The following is a 17,594-nucleotide window of genomic DNA, read 5'->3' as shown; positions in this document are numbered from 1 at the left end:
TTCACCAGACAAGTATGGGAGTCTTCAGCAAATTTGAGTAAAATAGGTAATTCTCTTAATTCTAGGAATTTCTGAAGTTCTGTTAACTAGTACACTAGTTAGAGGTACTCTTCTATCTCCCTGGCAAAATGTTTTCCTACACTGATGCTCCTCCACTTCATTGTCAGTAACATCAAATAGTCTTTCAGAGAAGGTGATCGGGCATGGCCCAGGAATGCAAAATCTGAGGTACCTGGCACAGAAGAAGATGCACAGACATGCCTCTGATTCTTACTGTGGAAAGCAACTCTCTTGTACAAATTCTAACAAAGTGGAAACAGAGAGGTAAGAAGTGGGCTGTGTTACGAAGGGGGAAAAAAAAACTAAAAAACTAAAAAAAAAACCAAAAAAACCACCAAAAAAACCCCAACCAAACAAACAAAAAAAAAAAAATCACAGCTTCCAAAATGAGTCAGGTAAAAAAGAAACTCTGGCTTTGATTTTTTTACCCCCAGAATTCCTGTTAGTTTCATGTCTGCTTCAGAAGATCAAAACTCTCACTCAAGAAAGAATTATTGTTTTGTCTAGAGAAGTTTTGTGCAAAAGAAATTGTATTTTGTCTGTATCTAGTACTCTGCCCCCTTCTATTTTTCTTTTCTTAAAAAAAGTCACACCCCATTTAATGCATAAGCCTTAGATCTGATCCACACACATCTCATTCATTTGCATACTGAATCTGCAGGTTGCCAGTTAGAGCATAACTCAAATAGAATTATTCCTCTCCCATATTCTCAAATGCCAAATCTCCAGGAGATCTAAATTCCTAAGAAGCTGAGGGAATCTACTACTCCCATTACAAAAGTAGATTCGCCTCCATCTGTATTTAATAAGCTCTTGAAAAGAAGCACGAGTCAAGACCATACCTTCAAATCTACAATCCAACCACAGTGCTAATCATGGCACAATTTTAACCACAGTCTGTTCTCCCACTTATTTGCATCCCTCACAACAACTCTGAATACATGAATTATTTTAACCCTTGTCTTACTGTAGGTGAGAAACAGCCAGCTGAAAAACTATGCAGCAGAACACAATTGATAAATTGTGTAAGTCACCAGGGTGATATTCAGCTTACCCACAGTGGAAACAGTAGATCCAGCTTCATCTAATACATCCACAGGTTCCGCCAGCTGCAACTGGATTTTAGGAACCACAGTCAGGATGGCTAGTACATCCAAAGCATATCGTACTGTGTCATTCCTGGAAGACAACAACAGAAGAGCTTCTTACAGGTGCAGAGTTGTTTCGATAACATAAAATAGTATTCAATCTACTCCAACAAACAGGAGTAAATCAGTCACATCTGACGTATTTGATGGTGCCTTTTGATCTTAGAATGTTTCCCTGAAAGGGCTGGTCTCCACAGAAGGCAGCGCTCACATGCACAGCATCGCCTGCAGTCTGTTAACATTTATCCCACCCTGCCCACAGGCTCCTAGCACTGTAATTTTGTATTTATAAAAAATAAGAACATTAAGACTTATCGACAAAAGCATTCTAAATTAAGCTGCTCAATCTAACGTAACTCTACACATTAGCTGCAAAATATTGCAGTCTAAAATACTCTGTCACCAGTCAACTAGAAAGGAAGTTTTTCTGAAGTGAAGGGAAACTGTTTGGCAGTAAACCAGACAATTGTGATTGATAGGGAAAAAGCCATCAACTTAGGCACCAGTTTAAGAGAGACCTGACTGTGCTGAAAATGAGAAGGGCTGTTAAGCAAGAGGTGGAAGAGCAGAACAATGCAAGAAAAGGGGAAAAGGTTTGTAAGCCTGTACGGAAAGGTAGGAGTTAACAATTAGGAAACAGCTGTAGAGAGTAAGAAACAGGAGAACAGAAACTACCCAGGGGAGCCAACCTGAGAGACAGGGGTGGGGGGAGGCAGGGAATTGCAGAAGCAAAACAGATTTCAAACGCTTTCAAGTTAAGTTAAGCAAGGAGTTCCTGCAGGCAACAGGAATAAGAAGGAGGGAGTCCTGACAACAAGAATATAGCTGGTAACAACTATTTACAGCAAACAGTGACTCAGCAGTGAGCATATCTCTAGGGAGGACTACAGCTTCACTTTGGGGAGCAGACAGTTATCAGGGTAAACAGAGGCTGGAACTTTGCACCCATCCCCCCTATGAACTGGGGACAGGATCCTCATGGTGTTCTATCAGAGTCTGGTGACAGTTCCCTTTCTTTTGTAACAGTAAGGATGTTGCAGATTTTTTGAGGTGGGGAGGTGGAGGGAACTGCCACACAAAGGTAACAGAATATCATAGCCTGTCTGTGGCCAAGACAAGGGAGAAACTTAAAAAGCAGAATCACAAGTTGAATTAACAGTTGGTGCTGTGTCGTATAGGGACATGAACCTGAGCAATGCACAGTAACAATCTTCAGTCTTTTTCCTCTCTCAAATGCTGGCTTGTTGCATATTCACACAACTCCTTTGCACAGTTTTATCTGCTCAGTGAACTTCAAATACCAACAAATCAAAGTGATACAAAACAAAGTGATACTCTCTTGAGTCAGTTAAACTTACTACATCCAAACAGACATTCCACCTTTCTCCAGAATTAAAATATGTCTTGATTTCACCCTCTATTTTGAAGGTTTTCTAGCCTTTCCCTAACAAAAAGGTAAACATGTTTTGAGACAGAGAGAAAGTGGCACAGAATTGTGATTAAGCTCTACTATGATGCTAATGTCTCTGAAATGAAGGTATTTCGGCTCTTCAGAAATCTCATAACATCCCTCTCTCTACCTCAAGATTTTAGTCCTGCTTTCTATGGTATTAACTTTCACAAGCACTGTGCAGCCACCGCACAGGCCCTAACAGCACTAACCAATATGTGCCTGTTTTAAATGCTATCAGAGAGGTAGAAAATCTAGAAATGTTAACACCTTGTCCAAGAGCCACATCTTACTGCACTAAGATACAGTACTACAGCAAACAGCTCACCTTGCATAGTACGTCTTCCAGTTGCATGCTATTGAAATGAGCTGAAGCATGAGTTGGACACAAGACAATTTGAGAAACACCTCTGCCGGCTCCCAGTAGAGCTGTGCTGGACCATACTCAATCAGGAATTCCATCATCTCTACAATCTGCTCATGAGTGTACGAACAGGCCTGCAGGGAAGTGAGTTGGAAGCATTACAAAGATCACAATGGTTACAAACTTGCACATCAAGTCCCCCACTGCTGGGATTTAACTGAAAACTGCATCCACAAAGATTAGATCTGTTTCTTGCAGATTAAGTATTCACTTTCTGTTTTATTCCCCAACTATAAAAGAATATAGCAATTGTCACTATAATATACAATAATAAGCTTAAGAATAATATCCTTTAAGTTTCTTTGCAGTCCTATAAGGCTTAGGTCAATTTAAAAAGGAAAAAAAGTTACATTAAACTAAAATTCTACTCTGCTTTTAAGCCACTAATCTAGTAGTTACTAGACCATCATTCACAAAAAATTTACACTAAAGTATTAAAAAAGTATCAATAAAAAACACTTATGTTTTCTTATTTCACCTCTTCCAGAAAGCCATCATAAATTAAACCAAAAACCATAGCTGAATGTGCTTCCTCAAAACAGGCAGCTATAAAAGTTATGTTCTAAAGAAATCACTTTGCAGAGAGAAAATAGGGAGAAAACTCAAGGCCAACACAAGAATCTCCCAGGTCATTCCTAAAAAACTGTGGTGTTCAAAAGACATATTTTACGTGTCATTATCAAATCAAACTTATTTCCAAGTTTTTCAACATTATCCATGTTTCTGTACATATAGATTTTGTGCTTTCAGAGACTTAAAGCATAAAAAAAACTAGTCAGTACCAAAAATAACCTGCCTTTAACTTAAGTTTTTGAGAGATGGAAGGGGAACCACAGCAGATGAGCAGGAATCTTAATCAAATGTAGTTCGGATGAACCTCAAAGGCTCTTCTGTATTTTTCTATCACAGTGTCATTCCACAAGGCAGCAAAAAAGTACAAATAAAAAAATCTCTCTCCCTATAAATTGCAGACTGCCTAATTATTCCACTGGCTTCAAAGGACATCCACACATTCCTGCAGCTTGGATTTGCTTGAAAAACGCAACAACCATGTTTACAGCTTGCAACATGCTGCTCACCTTGTAGGGGGGCTGCGGATGGACCAGAATGCCACCTTCAGTGCGCTGGAGCGACTGCTTCACCTGTTCAAGTTTGATAGCAAGGTGAGCCTCAAAGTATCTACGCAAAGCCATGCAGGTGTGTTTCCCAGTCTGGCGACTGGCAAAGATCTCATCATCACTCAGGAGGGCTCCTTGGTCTTCCAGGTTTAGGATCTCAAGAGTGCTTATCTTTAGAAAGAGGTTGGGTAGGAAAAAAAAAAAAAAAATTAATCAGCTCACTCTTCAGAAGAAAAAAGCACCTACAACTCTCAGATGCATTTGTACTAAACTCAAACAAACCTACTTTGCTATACAAGACATACAAGCACACTCCATGAGACCTGACAAAAGCTGTCTGAACAGAAAAAGCTATCTGCGTGGATAAAGAGTTAAATCTCAAATGAAGCATTCCCCCTTCTTCACTATCTATGAAGAAAGAAATCCAGAAGTTACATTATTGTAGATCCTGAGGCAATGTTGTACCTAACATGATTAGGCATTGTATTACACAACACACAGTGTGCTTACACCCCACAGTGCTGATGTCCCAAGTTATCAGGACGACACAGCAATACCCTGCAGATGTACCAGCTTTTGCACGTGAACAGTATAATTTATGCTCAGAAGGTACTGTGGTTCCCACAGCACAAACACAGCTGTACCTCCCCCGGAACAAAGCTGGACGTATCGGCATCCAGAAGGGTGCATGATAATACACACGTGTGGAATGGTGAGAGACATTTTAACTACCACTGAGCCACCACTGTTTGAGTAAGTGCTGTGTAACCCAAGAGCTGCACTGAAAGCTCACAAAGGACAATGATCATCATAATAAGAACAAAAAGAATAAAAGGTGAAGGTATTTTTCTGGTTTTGTTTAGTGAGGGGGCCTAAGGTGGTAGCTTCTGGAGGAAACTGCTAGAAGTCGCTCCCCTTTGTTTAGTGGACTCGGCCGGGCCTAGGGCGGACCCGCTGCTGGCCAAGGCCGAGCCAATTGGTAGCAGAATGTCCCATGATAACGCCTCTGCGATAACATATTTAAGAATGGGAAAACAGGAAAGAAAAAAGAAGAGAAGATGTGAAGCAGCTGAGTGGGGGCAGAGAGGGGGAGGCACGAGCCTCGTGGGCCTTGCACCCCTCACCCTCTGGCCTCCCACCGGGCAGCCGACTGGGCCCGACTGGGCCCAGCCCAGCCGCAAGAAGTGGAGAGGAGATGAGAAGTGAATAAGATGTAAAAAGGATCCTGAGAGGTGTCTGCCAGCCTGTTGTGAGGAACGGCTGCAGACACCAAGGTCAGTGAAGAAGGAGGGGGAGGAGTAATGCGGCTCCTGGCCAAGATTCCCCTGCAGCCTGTGGTGACAACCATGGTGGAGCAGGTTGTCCCCCTGCAGCCCATGGAGGGGCAGAGATCCACCTGCAGCCCGTGGAGGACCCCACGCCGGAGCAGGCAGAGGCCTGAAGGAGGCTGTGGCCTGTGAAGGGCCCACTGGGGCAGCTGTTCTAGAGGGGCTGCACCCCCTGCATGCCGGAGCAGTTTCACAAAGGATTGTGGCCCGTGGGAGGGACCCCATGCTGGAGCAGAGGAGGAATGTGAGGAGTTCTTCCTCCGACAATGAAGTAGCAGCGTAAAACAACGTGTGATGAACTGACTGCGACCCCCATTCCCTCTTCCCCCCTGTGCCGCTCAGAGCGGGAAGGGGGAGGTAGTATAGATAATGTTAAGCCCGGGAAGAGGGAGGGGTGGAGGGAGGTTATCTTGTTCCCTGTCTCATTCTCCTGCTAGTTTTAGAAATAAATGAATAGTTTTCCCCAAGTCGAGTCCGTTTTGCCCGTGACAGTAATTTTAAGGATCTCTCCCTGTCCTTATCTCAAATGTCGAGCCGTTTTTCCTTACATCATCTCCACCCATTCTCTCGGACGGTGGGGGGAGCGAGAGAGAGACTGCGTAGTCTGGTCCCGATCGGGGCTGAACTACGACAGGTATCCACATGTCTGTTGCTTAGAAAACTCACCCCAACCTCTCCAGCTCTTGGGAACTTAGGAGGAAAACAACCCAACAAACAAAACAAAAGAACAGAATTCTCCACAGTTGCACTGTAAAGGGAGCAAAACCTAAAATTAGAACTCTGTTCACCACCTAAAACTACAAGCCTTACCAGGTTAACCAGACGTCGAAGGCCGTCGTGCCTGTCAAAGAGCTCCAGGACAGCACGGAAGGAGAAGCAAATGGAGAAGAACATGGTAGCATGGCAGCAGCCTGAGGCATGGGAGCACTCCATTAGCCATAAGGTGTAGTTTACCACATCTGAAAGCACATTATGCGGGTGCATGCACACCTGGAAAGCAAAAGAACATTGTTGAGAAGGAATTCCAACAGATTTATGAAGATAATTTGTCCAAGGAGAATGAGGGTTCTTTGAGAGGCAAACAAAGGACAAATATCAGTTACTACCAGCTTGACTTGGGACATCTGAGACATGAAATAAAAAGTCCCATTTCCAGACCAGTAAAAGAAAGCCCCAGTGGGACTAATAAAGACCATGATGTGGCAATACAGGACTAGCAATTGGTCCATTCCCAGACCTAAACACAATAAATACTGCATTCTTAATGTGGTATAATTCCAGACAGCCCTTCTCCACACCTGTCAAGCCACCCAAAGGATGCTTTTCTAGAAGTAGAGAAGGAAGAGAAGTTTCCACTGAAGAAACAAAAATTCTTCTCAATGCAACAGTATCATATGCTATGTTGAAGTTCTAGTTAGCAGCACTACATGAACTGCAGGGATCATTAAATGCAAATCTAAGCTTGACTTTCTCTGGAAATAGACAACTGAGCTGCTATTTTTCTTTTCTCAGACCCTGCCTCTGAGACGTGCAGACAATGTGTTCAGAACTGCACTTTTGCATGTACTCATTAGCTTCTAATGATGAGGAACTCTGAACCCTCTGCCAGGGTCAGTGCCAAGAGGAACAGCACACACAGCTGAAGCACTGGCACCAGCTACTATATGCCACATTAGCAGATTTTTTCATCTCTTCTCTGCTGGTGTTGGACATACTCGGAGAATACAGTGCTACCAGCTCCAGCTTTGCTTCCACTCCAGGATCTGAGGCTTCCCATGGATCAAGTGACACGGGACTACCCCTTGAAACTGGCTTCCTCTGAAATCCAAAGACAAGAGAGAAATGTACCACAGAACCCTGCGCTACCTGGTATCTGTAGATATTGGGGTTAACATCTGGCAGATGACACACAGTCACTACAAAACAGCTGCATGGTTTTATGCCATAGCCTGAGGATGCCAAGCAGAAGGAATCCTCAATGCAGCACCCCGCCACAGCTTTTTGTTTTCCTTTTGAATAACCATGCAAGCATCAAATGGAATTTGAGGGAAAAAAAAGAAGCATAGAGTTTTCTCATTACAAAGTTCAGAGAAACTCCCAAAGTAGGTCATATGCAGCCAGGATCCAGCTTTCTGACACACTGGGAAAAAAAAAAGTGGAGGAAACATTATGTCCATTTAGCTTTCTTGCCCTCATAAGGGAGATGTAATACAGGGCACAGGTAGAAACACTACAAAACAAAAGGAATCACTGCAGTTATATTAAAAGAATGCCTCTTACCCGCTCCATGGCATCTTGATTGTAAGACAAATAATACAAGCACATGGAGACCCCTGTTGCTGCCATGGAAGGACGAGGAATCTCCAGCAGCTTTTGCACTCCTCCATGAGCAACAAACTCTGTTGCAAACTTGTTGTGCAGCAACAATGATGCCAAATGCTAAGGAAGGATAAACGCAGATCAGACTGGAATTCTTCAAACTGTCATCAATTCCATCCCCTGCCCCACAGAAAAACAGATGGCAGAAAAAACAAGCACTCTGTGTTTTGCCCACCCTATTTCCTCCTCCCATTACGTTTAACTGCAGAATGTAGTATTTATCCCAACGACAACAGCAAAAAAGGCACTATCACTTTGTTTTACACACCTTGCAAAAGAAATATTAGAAAAGCAGAGCAACTCAGAAATTATCCAATAGGCCACCTTAAGTCTTCCTATTTTTTTTCATATTAACTCACTTTCTATTATCACTAAGAAATATTTAAGTTTGCATTCACACTTTGTACATGCCATAGTGCTGGCAAAAAGGATTTTTAAAAATGAAGTTTAAAGGCTATTGTTAAAACTGAAGTCTCCAGCTGCAGTGATTTATTACACTTTATTTTTCTGTATTACCAACACCTTAAGAGGAAACAGTAAGAACCACTGTAAACCCCACCCCACTCCCAAACAAGGTAACCTACAGCTTTTGTAGGAACATTGCTCCTTAGAAATAAACTCTCAGACAAATGACAACGAAACAAAAGATGTCACTGGAGACCCAGAGGAAGAGAAGTTACTGTGAAAGAGGAAAAGAATGCACAGAAAAATATAACTCATGCTGCTGAACCGCAGGTTTGGCTTGAAGAAGGTTACCTGGTGCGGTTTTGTACCTTGGGGGGGTAACTTAAAAACTACTCACTCAAAACTATTGTATTCCAAACACTAAGCTCAGAGATGTCATGCTGGGGCTTCTGGGAGTAAGATGCTTACGTTTCTTACCCCTCACAAACATCCCTTGAGACGACAGGCAGTGGAACAACTCAGGAATGCCATCTAAGGGCAGCAGCAACACAAGTGTTTGACAGAAAAATGAATTTTTATCACCTTCGAGTAGGCAGATGGCAGGTGACATTAATAGTACTTCCTGCACAATTAAGATCTTTTTACCCCCTACTTTCTTATTTTGTTTTAAAAACTTGAGAACTATAAAAACAAAACCACAATGCATTCAAGTTGAGTGAAAGTCAATTCCAATCCCAGGGAATCCTGCAAGATCCACAGGCCTAAAGAAGGTATTTCCCTTGGACACATGCAGCAGACATATATTCAATACTCTTACAATGTTATGGTACATTTTATGCATTGTGAAAGTAATTTACCTTAAGGGCTTCAAAAGTGAGCAGCACGTCATTGGTTCGCTTCAAATCGATGTAGTACATCATTAGCTCCCTTGATCCCAGTTGCATAAAGATGGGTAGTAGCTGAGAAAAATTAAAACAGGAGACTAGCTGAACGTTTCACGGGAAATAAAGGTCTGTTTTGGCTTTTACTCTCTCAAGCCCCCAATTTTCCCCTATTGGCAGATACCTGTTATGAGAGGTCAGTGGTAACCAGCTCCATCCATAGGAAGCAATAAAGGTTAACAGACCTCGTAATACATCTGCTGACTGCAGCAAGGTGCATGACAACTGCCACACGGAAATCTTAAGACTCTCCTTCAAGTGCGGCTATGGCAAGTCCACACAGATACCACCCTGGCGATAGGTTCCACCTTCCATCTGTGCAAAGACAACTACCCAACAACTGAACAGAAAAAACAGGAGAGCAGGGCAACATACCAAAACCCTTCGCATAATTCTTTGTGTAACAGCTTTATAGTATTAACTCCTATTTTTATATCCTATTAGTGCTGGCATAGGAAGTGATCCAGTCAGCATGCAGGGTATTAGGGGGATAATGGTTTTGTAGGCTCGCACAGAAGCAAGGCACACACGTGCACACACACAACATATATTGCAAAGCAAAACTGTGTTGCTTTGTTCTATTTCAAATTAAGTTAAACCACCCAAAAAAAGATTAAACAGAGATAAAGGTGCCTTGCAGACCTGTGCTAACTTGAGTTTTATGGTTAAAAAAAAATTTAAAAAAAAAAAAAGGAAACACACTTTGGTAAATCTGACACTGCCCAACTACTTTGTCCATGTAAGTAACAACAGCTCTCAAAAACATCTGCATAACATCAGCACTGCCATTTCTCATCAGAGCTGCTGCAGAGGTTACACAAACCATTTCATTTATAATTTCAAGTTCATTATTTCCTCAGACTTTTAATTGCACGTCTATCACACCCTCCAGAGGGAACAGGAAAAATGTCAAAAATGTCCGTATTTCAAACAAAGTGACTTGCCCTCTGTCATGCAAAGAATCACGGAATTTCACAGAAACTAGGAGTAAAATTTCTAGTGCCATGCTCCAACTACTAGACCACACACCTCCTAGGTTCAGGTTTGAGTATTACCTACCAAGTAATACCCAAACTAATGACTTCATCAATTTGAAAGTCATCAGCAACTCAGGATAGCTTACTGATCTTAATCATACCAGGAAGTATCAGGGAATGAAGTAACAGTTCCGCAAATTTTTCCCCACAATACCACTCATAGTTTTGTCAGGAGAACTCAAGCACAGAGTGCTTCCTCCCACCTTCATGTGCTCACCTCTTGGTACTCCCCTAAGGGAGTCAGGTACTGAAGAATTAGCCTCTGCTCTATGGCGGGAGTCAAAGGGTAAAGTGTATAATTAGTGCCAATCACCCACGGGGACATTTCAGACCAGCTGCTGTTGGACAGTTCCACAAACATCCGCTCTGGTTCTGAAACGGAGAAGCCCAGCTTTTGCTTGGCCTTCCGGAAGCCGTCTCTTTCATGCTGTTTCCCCGATTTGTTTTTTCTCAGTCCTCCATCATCTAGCTTTGCAGCAGAGTTTACTCTGCTACTGGTCTTGTGACTTGAATCAAGATGAAAGGAAATCTCCATATCACCAGAAGCTTCCTCTTGCTCTCCATCTACTGCCATCTCCCCATAGTCCATATCCACAGCCTCTTCATCTAAAGGCAGGAGAGGATCTGACGGCACTTTCCGAGGACTGGGACGCTTGTTTTCTTGTTTTGTAGTCATTTCAGTAACCTGTAACTCTCGTAGCCGCCGAAGCACCAAAGCCACCTGTTTCACAAAAGCAGCATGCATGAGAATACATTTCTTGCTTTGGTCATGCATCTCACATTGACTGTATTTTTTGTTCTTATCATATAAGCAACTCCACAGCATAAAGCGTCAAGCATGCTGTGATACACATTTGCCCAGAGAAATAATTATTTCAAAGTGAATAAGAAAATTCCAGTCCTTTTTGCTACAGCTACTTTCATTCTAAAATATCAGCACCTAGTCTCCTGAATGAGAAAGAAGTGGCTTAAACGCCATTAAGAGCAGATGAGCTATACTGGTGCTAACAGAACCACATACCATCTTCCACCACTCTTCCATCATCTCTGCCTAGCGCAGAATAAATGCATTACTACTTTTTGAAGCAGTAACTTTGATAAACTGCAGTTACACAAAACTTGAGGCCACGCTTTTACTTTTTAAGGCCTTACCTGCGCAAGAAGTAGAATTCACCTATGCTTCAACATACTGTATGCCACCCTGGGAGATAAATTTGCCTATTCTACCTTCTTCCAAAAGTGATCTAAACTGCTGATAAACATTATAGAGAATCAACACTAAACGGGTGAAAGGTTTACAACAGAAGTGAATGGAATTTCATTTTAAGTTGTACCCATGCCGATTCACCTTTTACTTTAAAACCTCTGTTCGGTAGGTAAGTCACAACATGCAACAGTTACACATATAAAGCTTCTGAAAATTGTTCTTTAAGGAGACTATGAATATGAGTCCCATTAAGAACTATACTATTCGCCTTCTTAGGTTTCCATTGGCATTTTTAACAGAAGAGGTATAACAATAATCAGGCTGCAGCCTCAGCAAATGCAGTCAAGAAAGGACGGAAAGCATAAGCTACTGGGTCTTAAACATATTATTATAATCACTGTAAGACTCATACATTAACTCACAAATGTGAGCTCCCCACAAACAAAATAACTTAAAAAAAAAGAGTAAAGGTATCTGCCCTCTAAAAAAGGAAAGTGATCGAGAGATCATACCAATTGTGAATTCTCATCCCTGTAATTTGCAGCAATATCTTGGTTTTCCATAGCTCCTCCTAACAGCCCTGTTGCGTACGTTCGTAGTGGCTGATCAGCCTCTCGTGCCCACTTAAAGAGATTTTCAACTATGCCTTCCTAGAATGAAGAAAACAAGAAAGCAATCCCAACAGTTATATTTCATTTTTAACTTCTCAGTCCCAGTGAAAGCACCTGTTGGTAACAATTCTCCCTATCTCTAGTAATGAGCAGGCTAGATTTCCTACCAATTATGTAATGCATCAAAATATCTGGAAGCAGAAAAAAACCAACCAAACAAACAAATCAACATTTTAAGCTGCATAAAACTATTCCCAGGTCTCAGATATTTCGAATCAGGATTTGCACACCTGCAAAAGTCTTCTGAAGCAGCCAGTCAACCCACTGCCTAGGACGTAGCAAAACACTACAGGTATAAATTGCTTAGTCAAAACAGGCAAGCCCAAAGCTCCTGTCAGTTTCACTAACATAAATCTCCAGCAATTTGGCAGATTTCAAAGAATCTGTGTTGAACTTACACCCAGCAGCATTTGGCTAAATTTATTTTATTTTACTAAAAGCTTACTGGGAATAAACCGAAAAAAATCACTTAAATAAGCAAGCTACCTGGTGCCAGAGGAAATCTTTACACTAATGACTGCTCACCAACCAAAAGGACGGTTATCAACACAGTCAGAAACCTATAACATTTGGAGAAGAGATAAACAAATGCAAGTGTACCAATCTGTATACTTGGAAATCTTCATGCGAAAAATGGTTAATATGTTAACAGTAACAAAATCAGCAGTGTTTGAACACAGACTGCATGCAATTTTTCTTAACGAGGCTGGATAAGTGTTAATTAAAATTCAAGCAGTCAACCAAAAGACAACAGGTTAGAATGAAAGATTCATTTTTTTCCTCTAAACCACTATTGGATTTTGAAACATCATACAACAACACGTCATTATCGTGACAGGAATCTTGCACATAATTTGAACCGTAGGTACAATACAATAAAAGGTCAGTTAAAAGTGATAATGAACAGACATACATTTCAATGAGAACTCTCACTTTACAGATTTTTTTAAAAGAGTTGCCCATTATATATTTAAAGAAAATTGCATTATTATTTAAATGCTCTTACGTAATTAAAAAAAAAAAAGAGGGAGAAATCGCAGAGCTGTGCAACGCTTTGGCCGCTAGAGGGCCCCTGCATGAGCAGAGCAGCACCCTCCTCAAAGGGATTTGGGAGCTGTCCTAGAGCCTCTACGTACAGGAACCCAAGTGCCCTAACAGAGCTCCATGTATTCTCAAGTCAAAAAGCAAAGACATCCTTAAGTGCAAAACGTAACTTAAAAACTTAATTTTAATTTACAGAGAGAGGAAGTCTCTGGAAAAAAGCTATATCCTCCATAAATAGAGAAGGACTGATTTTTTTAGATCAAAGTCTCACAGCCTTAGCCTTTGGACAGATCACAAAGATCTCAAATCCTGTCCTTTGCAAAAGAGGCACATTTTTATTTTATCATGCTTTAGAGTTCATATCCATATTTCCAATAGTAAAGAAATTAATTTAGAACTGTTATATAAAGCACCACCTGGTTTCCAAACTTCACAAAAACATTACATTAATTTTTACAGTTGATGAAACTGGGACTCAGGAGTGAAAACAACTTTCTCCTCACTTACAACCCTTCAGAAAAACACATCTGTCAACACAGAGAAGGTCGATTCAGCTGTCTATCACAGTTCCAGTTAATCTCCACAAAGCACAAGGATTTTAGACTGCTTAGTCGAAGTATGACTTGCTTATCACTTAGCTCTAATGCTATCGCCCTGCTGTAGCTGGGGATTACTGGGCAAGATTCCTACAGCAAGTCTTCACATTCTGTGCCCCATTCACAGGCCTGTGAAACAACATTTCAAAGTATAACATTTCCTAAAACATGACTAAGTTCCAGCTCCTCTGTTTGAATCATTCCTGTTGTACTTCACAAGGTGTGAAACACCCCAGGTATGATGTTGGCTCATTCAACTCACCAAACAGCCTCAAACCATCAGGAAGACTGAACAGATTGTCTCCCAGAGACAGGATTTCAACATGGCTTTTTACTGGCTTCTCCTATGGGAAGAACTGTTGGAGTACGTAATACACGAAGCTTAAAAACCCAACTCTTAGTACAGGTTATACCTTTTCCTGAAAGACAACAGCTGTTTCCAGTCCTGGCATGATATCCAGAAGAAGTCGGCAGGCAGCAGTGTTTAATGGAGGTTCTCTGCTTGTCATCACGTAAGCATTCACTAGCTAGAGAAGATCAGGAACAGCATTGGTTTGAAATTCAACTCTGACCAAAACCAGTGCAGTGAAAGCCTTTCAACTCCCACAGCAGCAAAACAAAGTAAGAAATGTCAGTATGTAAGCCCTGGATCTAAAGATGGCTAGCTTTTAACCTGCTCCCTCCAGTGCCTCAAAAGTTGAAATCACTTCTCAGAGAAATTGAATTCCCCTCTGATCTGCTGTTCACTGACTAAATATCTATCCTGAACTGATTTGTAAAGACAAATGCCTAAAAAAAAAATTACAGCTCAGTAACAGTGTAAATACAAAAAAGTAATAGCTAAAAAAACCCAGTCTCATAAAAATGCGCATTTTTAATGGCATCTATGTTTCCTTATCGCTTGTAGTTTAAGATAGAAAGCTACAAGCAAGCATCTATCAGAATCCTTACAGCAACATGTACTGATACAGGTGCTTGCAGGGAGATGAGAATAACAAAAATTCTAGTTATTAACTCATGTTAGAGTATAGCAATGCAAGAGGAAAGCCAGACTCTTGCCTCTCAATCCTATGCCTGAGTGTTCTAGTGTCGACACACTCCTCTGCTCCTACAGGCAGTTCAGCATTTCCAAGTATTCAGAGATGAGGCATTGGAATTAGTGGTATTAATTTCCATTACAGAAATTAATTATGCTTTCAAACTTGCATTACAGGAGCTACATTTTCTTTAAAGAAACTGACAAGCCTTGAGAAGAACTAATTCAATTGTTACTACACATATTCCAGCACTCTGAACAGCTCATGAACTCCCCCTTCCCTCGAGTCACTTTAACAGTGGCAAACAAGTCTCACTTAAACTCATTTTAAAAACCACTGCTATGGAAGAGATAGTCCCCACACCAGTAAAATAAATATCAAACAAATACTGAGGTCAACCAGCACAGACTAAACAAAGAGAGTCAGAACGTGTCAGGAATTGACAGATACTGTTCTCAGAGCAAACCTACCGCGTTCATGAAATCATCATTCTTGAAAAGTATCCTCAGTAAGTGACCAAGCATGCACTCTGGATCCGCTCGACCTGTGGGAGAAACAGAAAAAGACTTACATACCTACCTCGGGATGTCAAAATTAATACTGAACTATCTTCAAATTGACTGTGGAATACTCCGGTTAGCAGGACCTTTCTCAGAAGGAAAGTTACAGAAGAAATCACATGAATTATTCAACAACTTAACATTTTTTCTAGTAGGCATTACCTCCCCAGAATGCCTAATAGTCAAAGCACAACACATTTCAGTGGTCCAATAGTACTGAACTGGCATTTTTGTTGACAGTGAAGATGCAAATGCCAGGCAAACTGTTCCAGAAACTTGGAAATGAGTAAAGAAGTCATCAGTGGCTGTATATAACTATTCTAAAGCACTGCACTTAACAGCAAATTCAAGATACTCTGAGCCAGATTGTCTTCTCTGTCCATCTTACAGCTTCAGTGACTACAACTCGTTAACACAATCATACCCTGACATCACAGATCAGCCTCTGAAACACCCTTCTACAACTCTACCCAGGGCCTCAAAATCTTGCGGCAAACATCAAAACTCCCAGATATTAGCACTACAGAGCACAGTTACCTAGTGCAAAAGCAGCATCAAACCTTGATCTGCAGTGGGCACAATCAGACTAAAAACTGGTTACTCTGTGACAGAGCTGGTGCTGCCAAAACCATTGAGGACATCTTACCTGGGTGTCGGTCATCAAATGGGTCTGGATCCCCTTTGCGGTACTCTTCAGTCTCCTTCTCAATCAGCTCGGACATTCTGCAGAAGGAAACAACACCAAATGAGCAGAGTTCACGCTCGGTCTTCTAGTACACAGCTCCTCACTATCTATCAAAGTACTACAAAACAGCGCACCAATTTTCATTTCAACGGTATCCAGTGCTACCAGAGGATTTTGGACTGTTCACAATAGAGGGGTGAGAAAAGAGACTTTTCTCTAATATTTCATCCCCCCCACCATTCTCCAAAACACACTGAACCCATTATCAACATCCCAGTGATGCACAAGCATGATGCTCTGGAGGGACCAATACCTTTTATTTACTCATGTTAGAGTCCTGGTGATCTTCTATGACACACACCGTAGAGAATTAGGGCAAATAAAGGGCTTCAGTAGCAATTCTCACCATCACATAGCCTTTCTTTTGCAGCAGAGTAAGTCCTGAACAGGCAACTTAGTCCTCCTTCTTACTCAGTCTGCGCAGGGGCAGCCACTCAAACTGCATACACATTTTTTTGTCGTTGTTTTTGCATATTAAATTTTAATAATATTGTATAATAACAGAAGTATTCAATATTGAATAAAGTATTGTGTAATCTCTATTTAGCTTATCCCTTCAGCTCCATCGAAGCCCAACTTTTCAGCATGTGCCAGTTACTGCAATGGATAAGACAAGGAGAAACCCAGCCAGCTCTCTATTCATAGACCTTCAAAATACATTAAATGCTGCTCTGCATCAGAAAGAAATTGAATGGTTGTCTGAACTTATGTTTTTCTCTAAACTGAGAAGCAGCCTCAGCAGACACAGGAAATCCTATGCTCTAATTCATTTAGAATGAGCAGCAAGGGAATGAATTATTATTTTTATTTAAACAAAATAAAGAAGAGGGAAATTATCTCATGGTCAAGCAATAAATAATTCCATAGTCATCCACTGTCTTTCTCCATGAAGCGTTACAACAGAAATATATGCAGTTTGAGATGAAATAAAGAGCAGCATTCAAAAAATATCAGCAAATTTTATCTTATTTCCTTGGTATAAGATGTCATTACTTCTTCTCTACTGAGGTCTAGAGTGGGGTGCAGAATCCATGTGCAGTACAGCATTTTAAAACAAGGTCTTAATACCTAAAAAAAAATCCGCAGGACACTGATCTAGGCAGAGATTATTATAGAGGAGGGAAAACTGCTTGAAGGCTGCAGTAATCCCTGGAAAAATACTTTTCTTTCGTGGAGGATTTCCCTTGCAGAATGCCACTGACTTCTACTCCACTCCTGTTACTTTGCAGAAAATATCCTGTGTTCCCAGGGCCAATTAAAGGTAAAGCTGTACTTAGTCCTGCCTCTGAACTGACATGGCAGCATGACAGAGGATGATGCTATGAAGCCTGCCCAGATTGTAAGAACAGTAAATTAGCTCATTGGGAACAAGCACAGAACTTTCCTGCCTGTATCTGATCTGACAATTACCTTTCAGAAAACTGTTTATCCTGTGGGGTTCCAA

The 17,594-nt window shown here is 41.3% G+C and overlaps 1 protein-coding gene across 1 annotated transcript in view; it reads right to left on the bottom strand.

Annotated features, from left to right (window-relative positions):
* The window catches only part of DCAF1 (DDB1 and CUL4 associated factor 1), a 50,236-nt gene that overhangs the window by 26,627 nt on the left and 6,015 nt on the right, over positions 1 to 17,594 (bottom strand). The window contains exons 3-13 of the mRNA XM_086755637.1: positions 16,052 to 16,128; positions 15,316 to 15,389; positions 14,222 to 14,335; positions 12,010 to 12,147; positions 10,508 to 11,011; positions 9,170 to 9,271; positions 7,809 to 7,967; positions 6,339 to 6,518; positions 4,162 to 4,371; positions 2,987 to 3,156; positions 1,115 to 1,239 (exon numbers count right to left, since the gene is read on the bottom strand). Of these exons, the coding sequence (XP_086611763.1) occupies positions 1,115 to 1,239; positions 2,987 to 3,156; positions 4,162 to 4,371; positions 6,339 to 6,518; positions 7,809 to 7,967; positions 9,170 to 9,271; positions 10,508 to 11,011; positions 12,010 to 12,147; positions 14,222 to 14,335; positions 15,316 to 15,389; positions 16,052 to 16,128 (1,853 nt within the window). The remainder of the gene's footprint in view (positions 1 to 1,114; positions 1,240 to 2,986; positions 3,157 to 4,161; positions 4,372 to 6,338; positions 6,519 to 7,808; positions 7,968 to 9,169; positions 9,272 to 10,507; positions 11,012 to 12,009; positions 12,148 to 14,221; positions 14,336 to 15,315; positions 15,390 to 16,051; positions 16,129 to 17,594) is intronic.

Source organism: Chlamydotis macqueenii, chromosome 10 (assembly GCF_036417535.1).
Source record: "Chlamydotis macqueenii isolate bChlMac1 chromosome 10, bChlMac1.mat, whole genome shotgun sequence".
NCBI classification, from domain to species: Eukaryota; Metazoa; Chordata; class Aves; order Otidiformes; family Otididae; genus Chlamydotis; species Chlamydotis macqueenii.
This window is presented reverse-complemented; position numbering and strand designations above follow the sequence as displayed.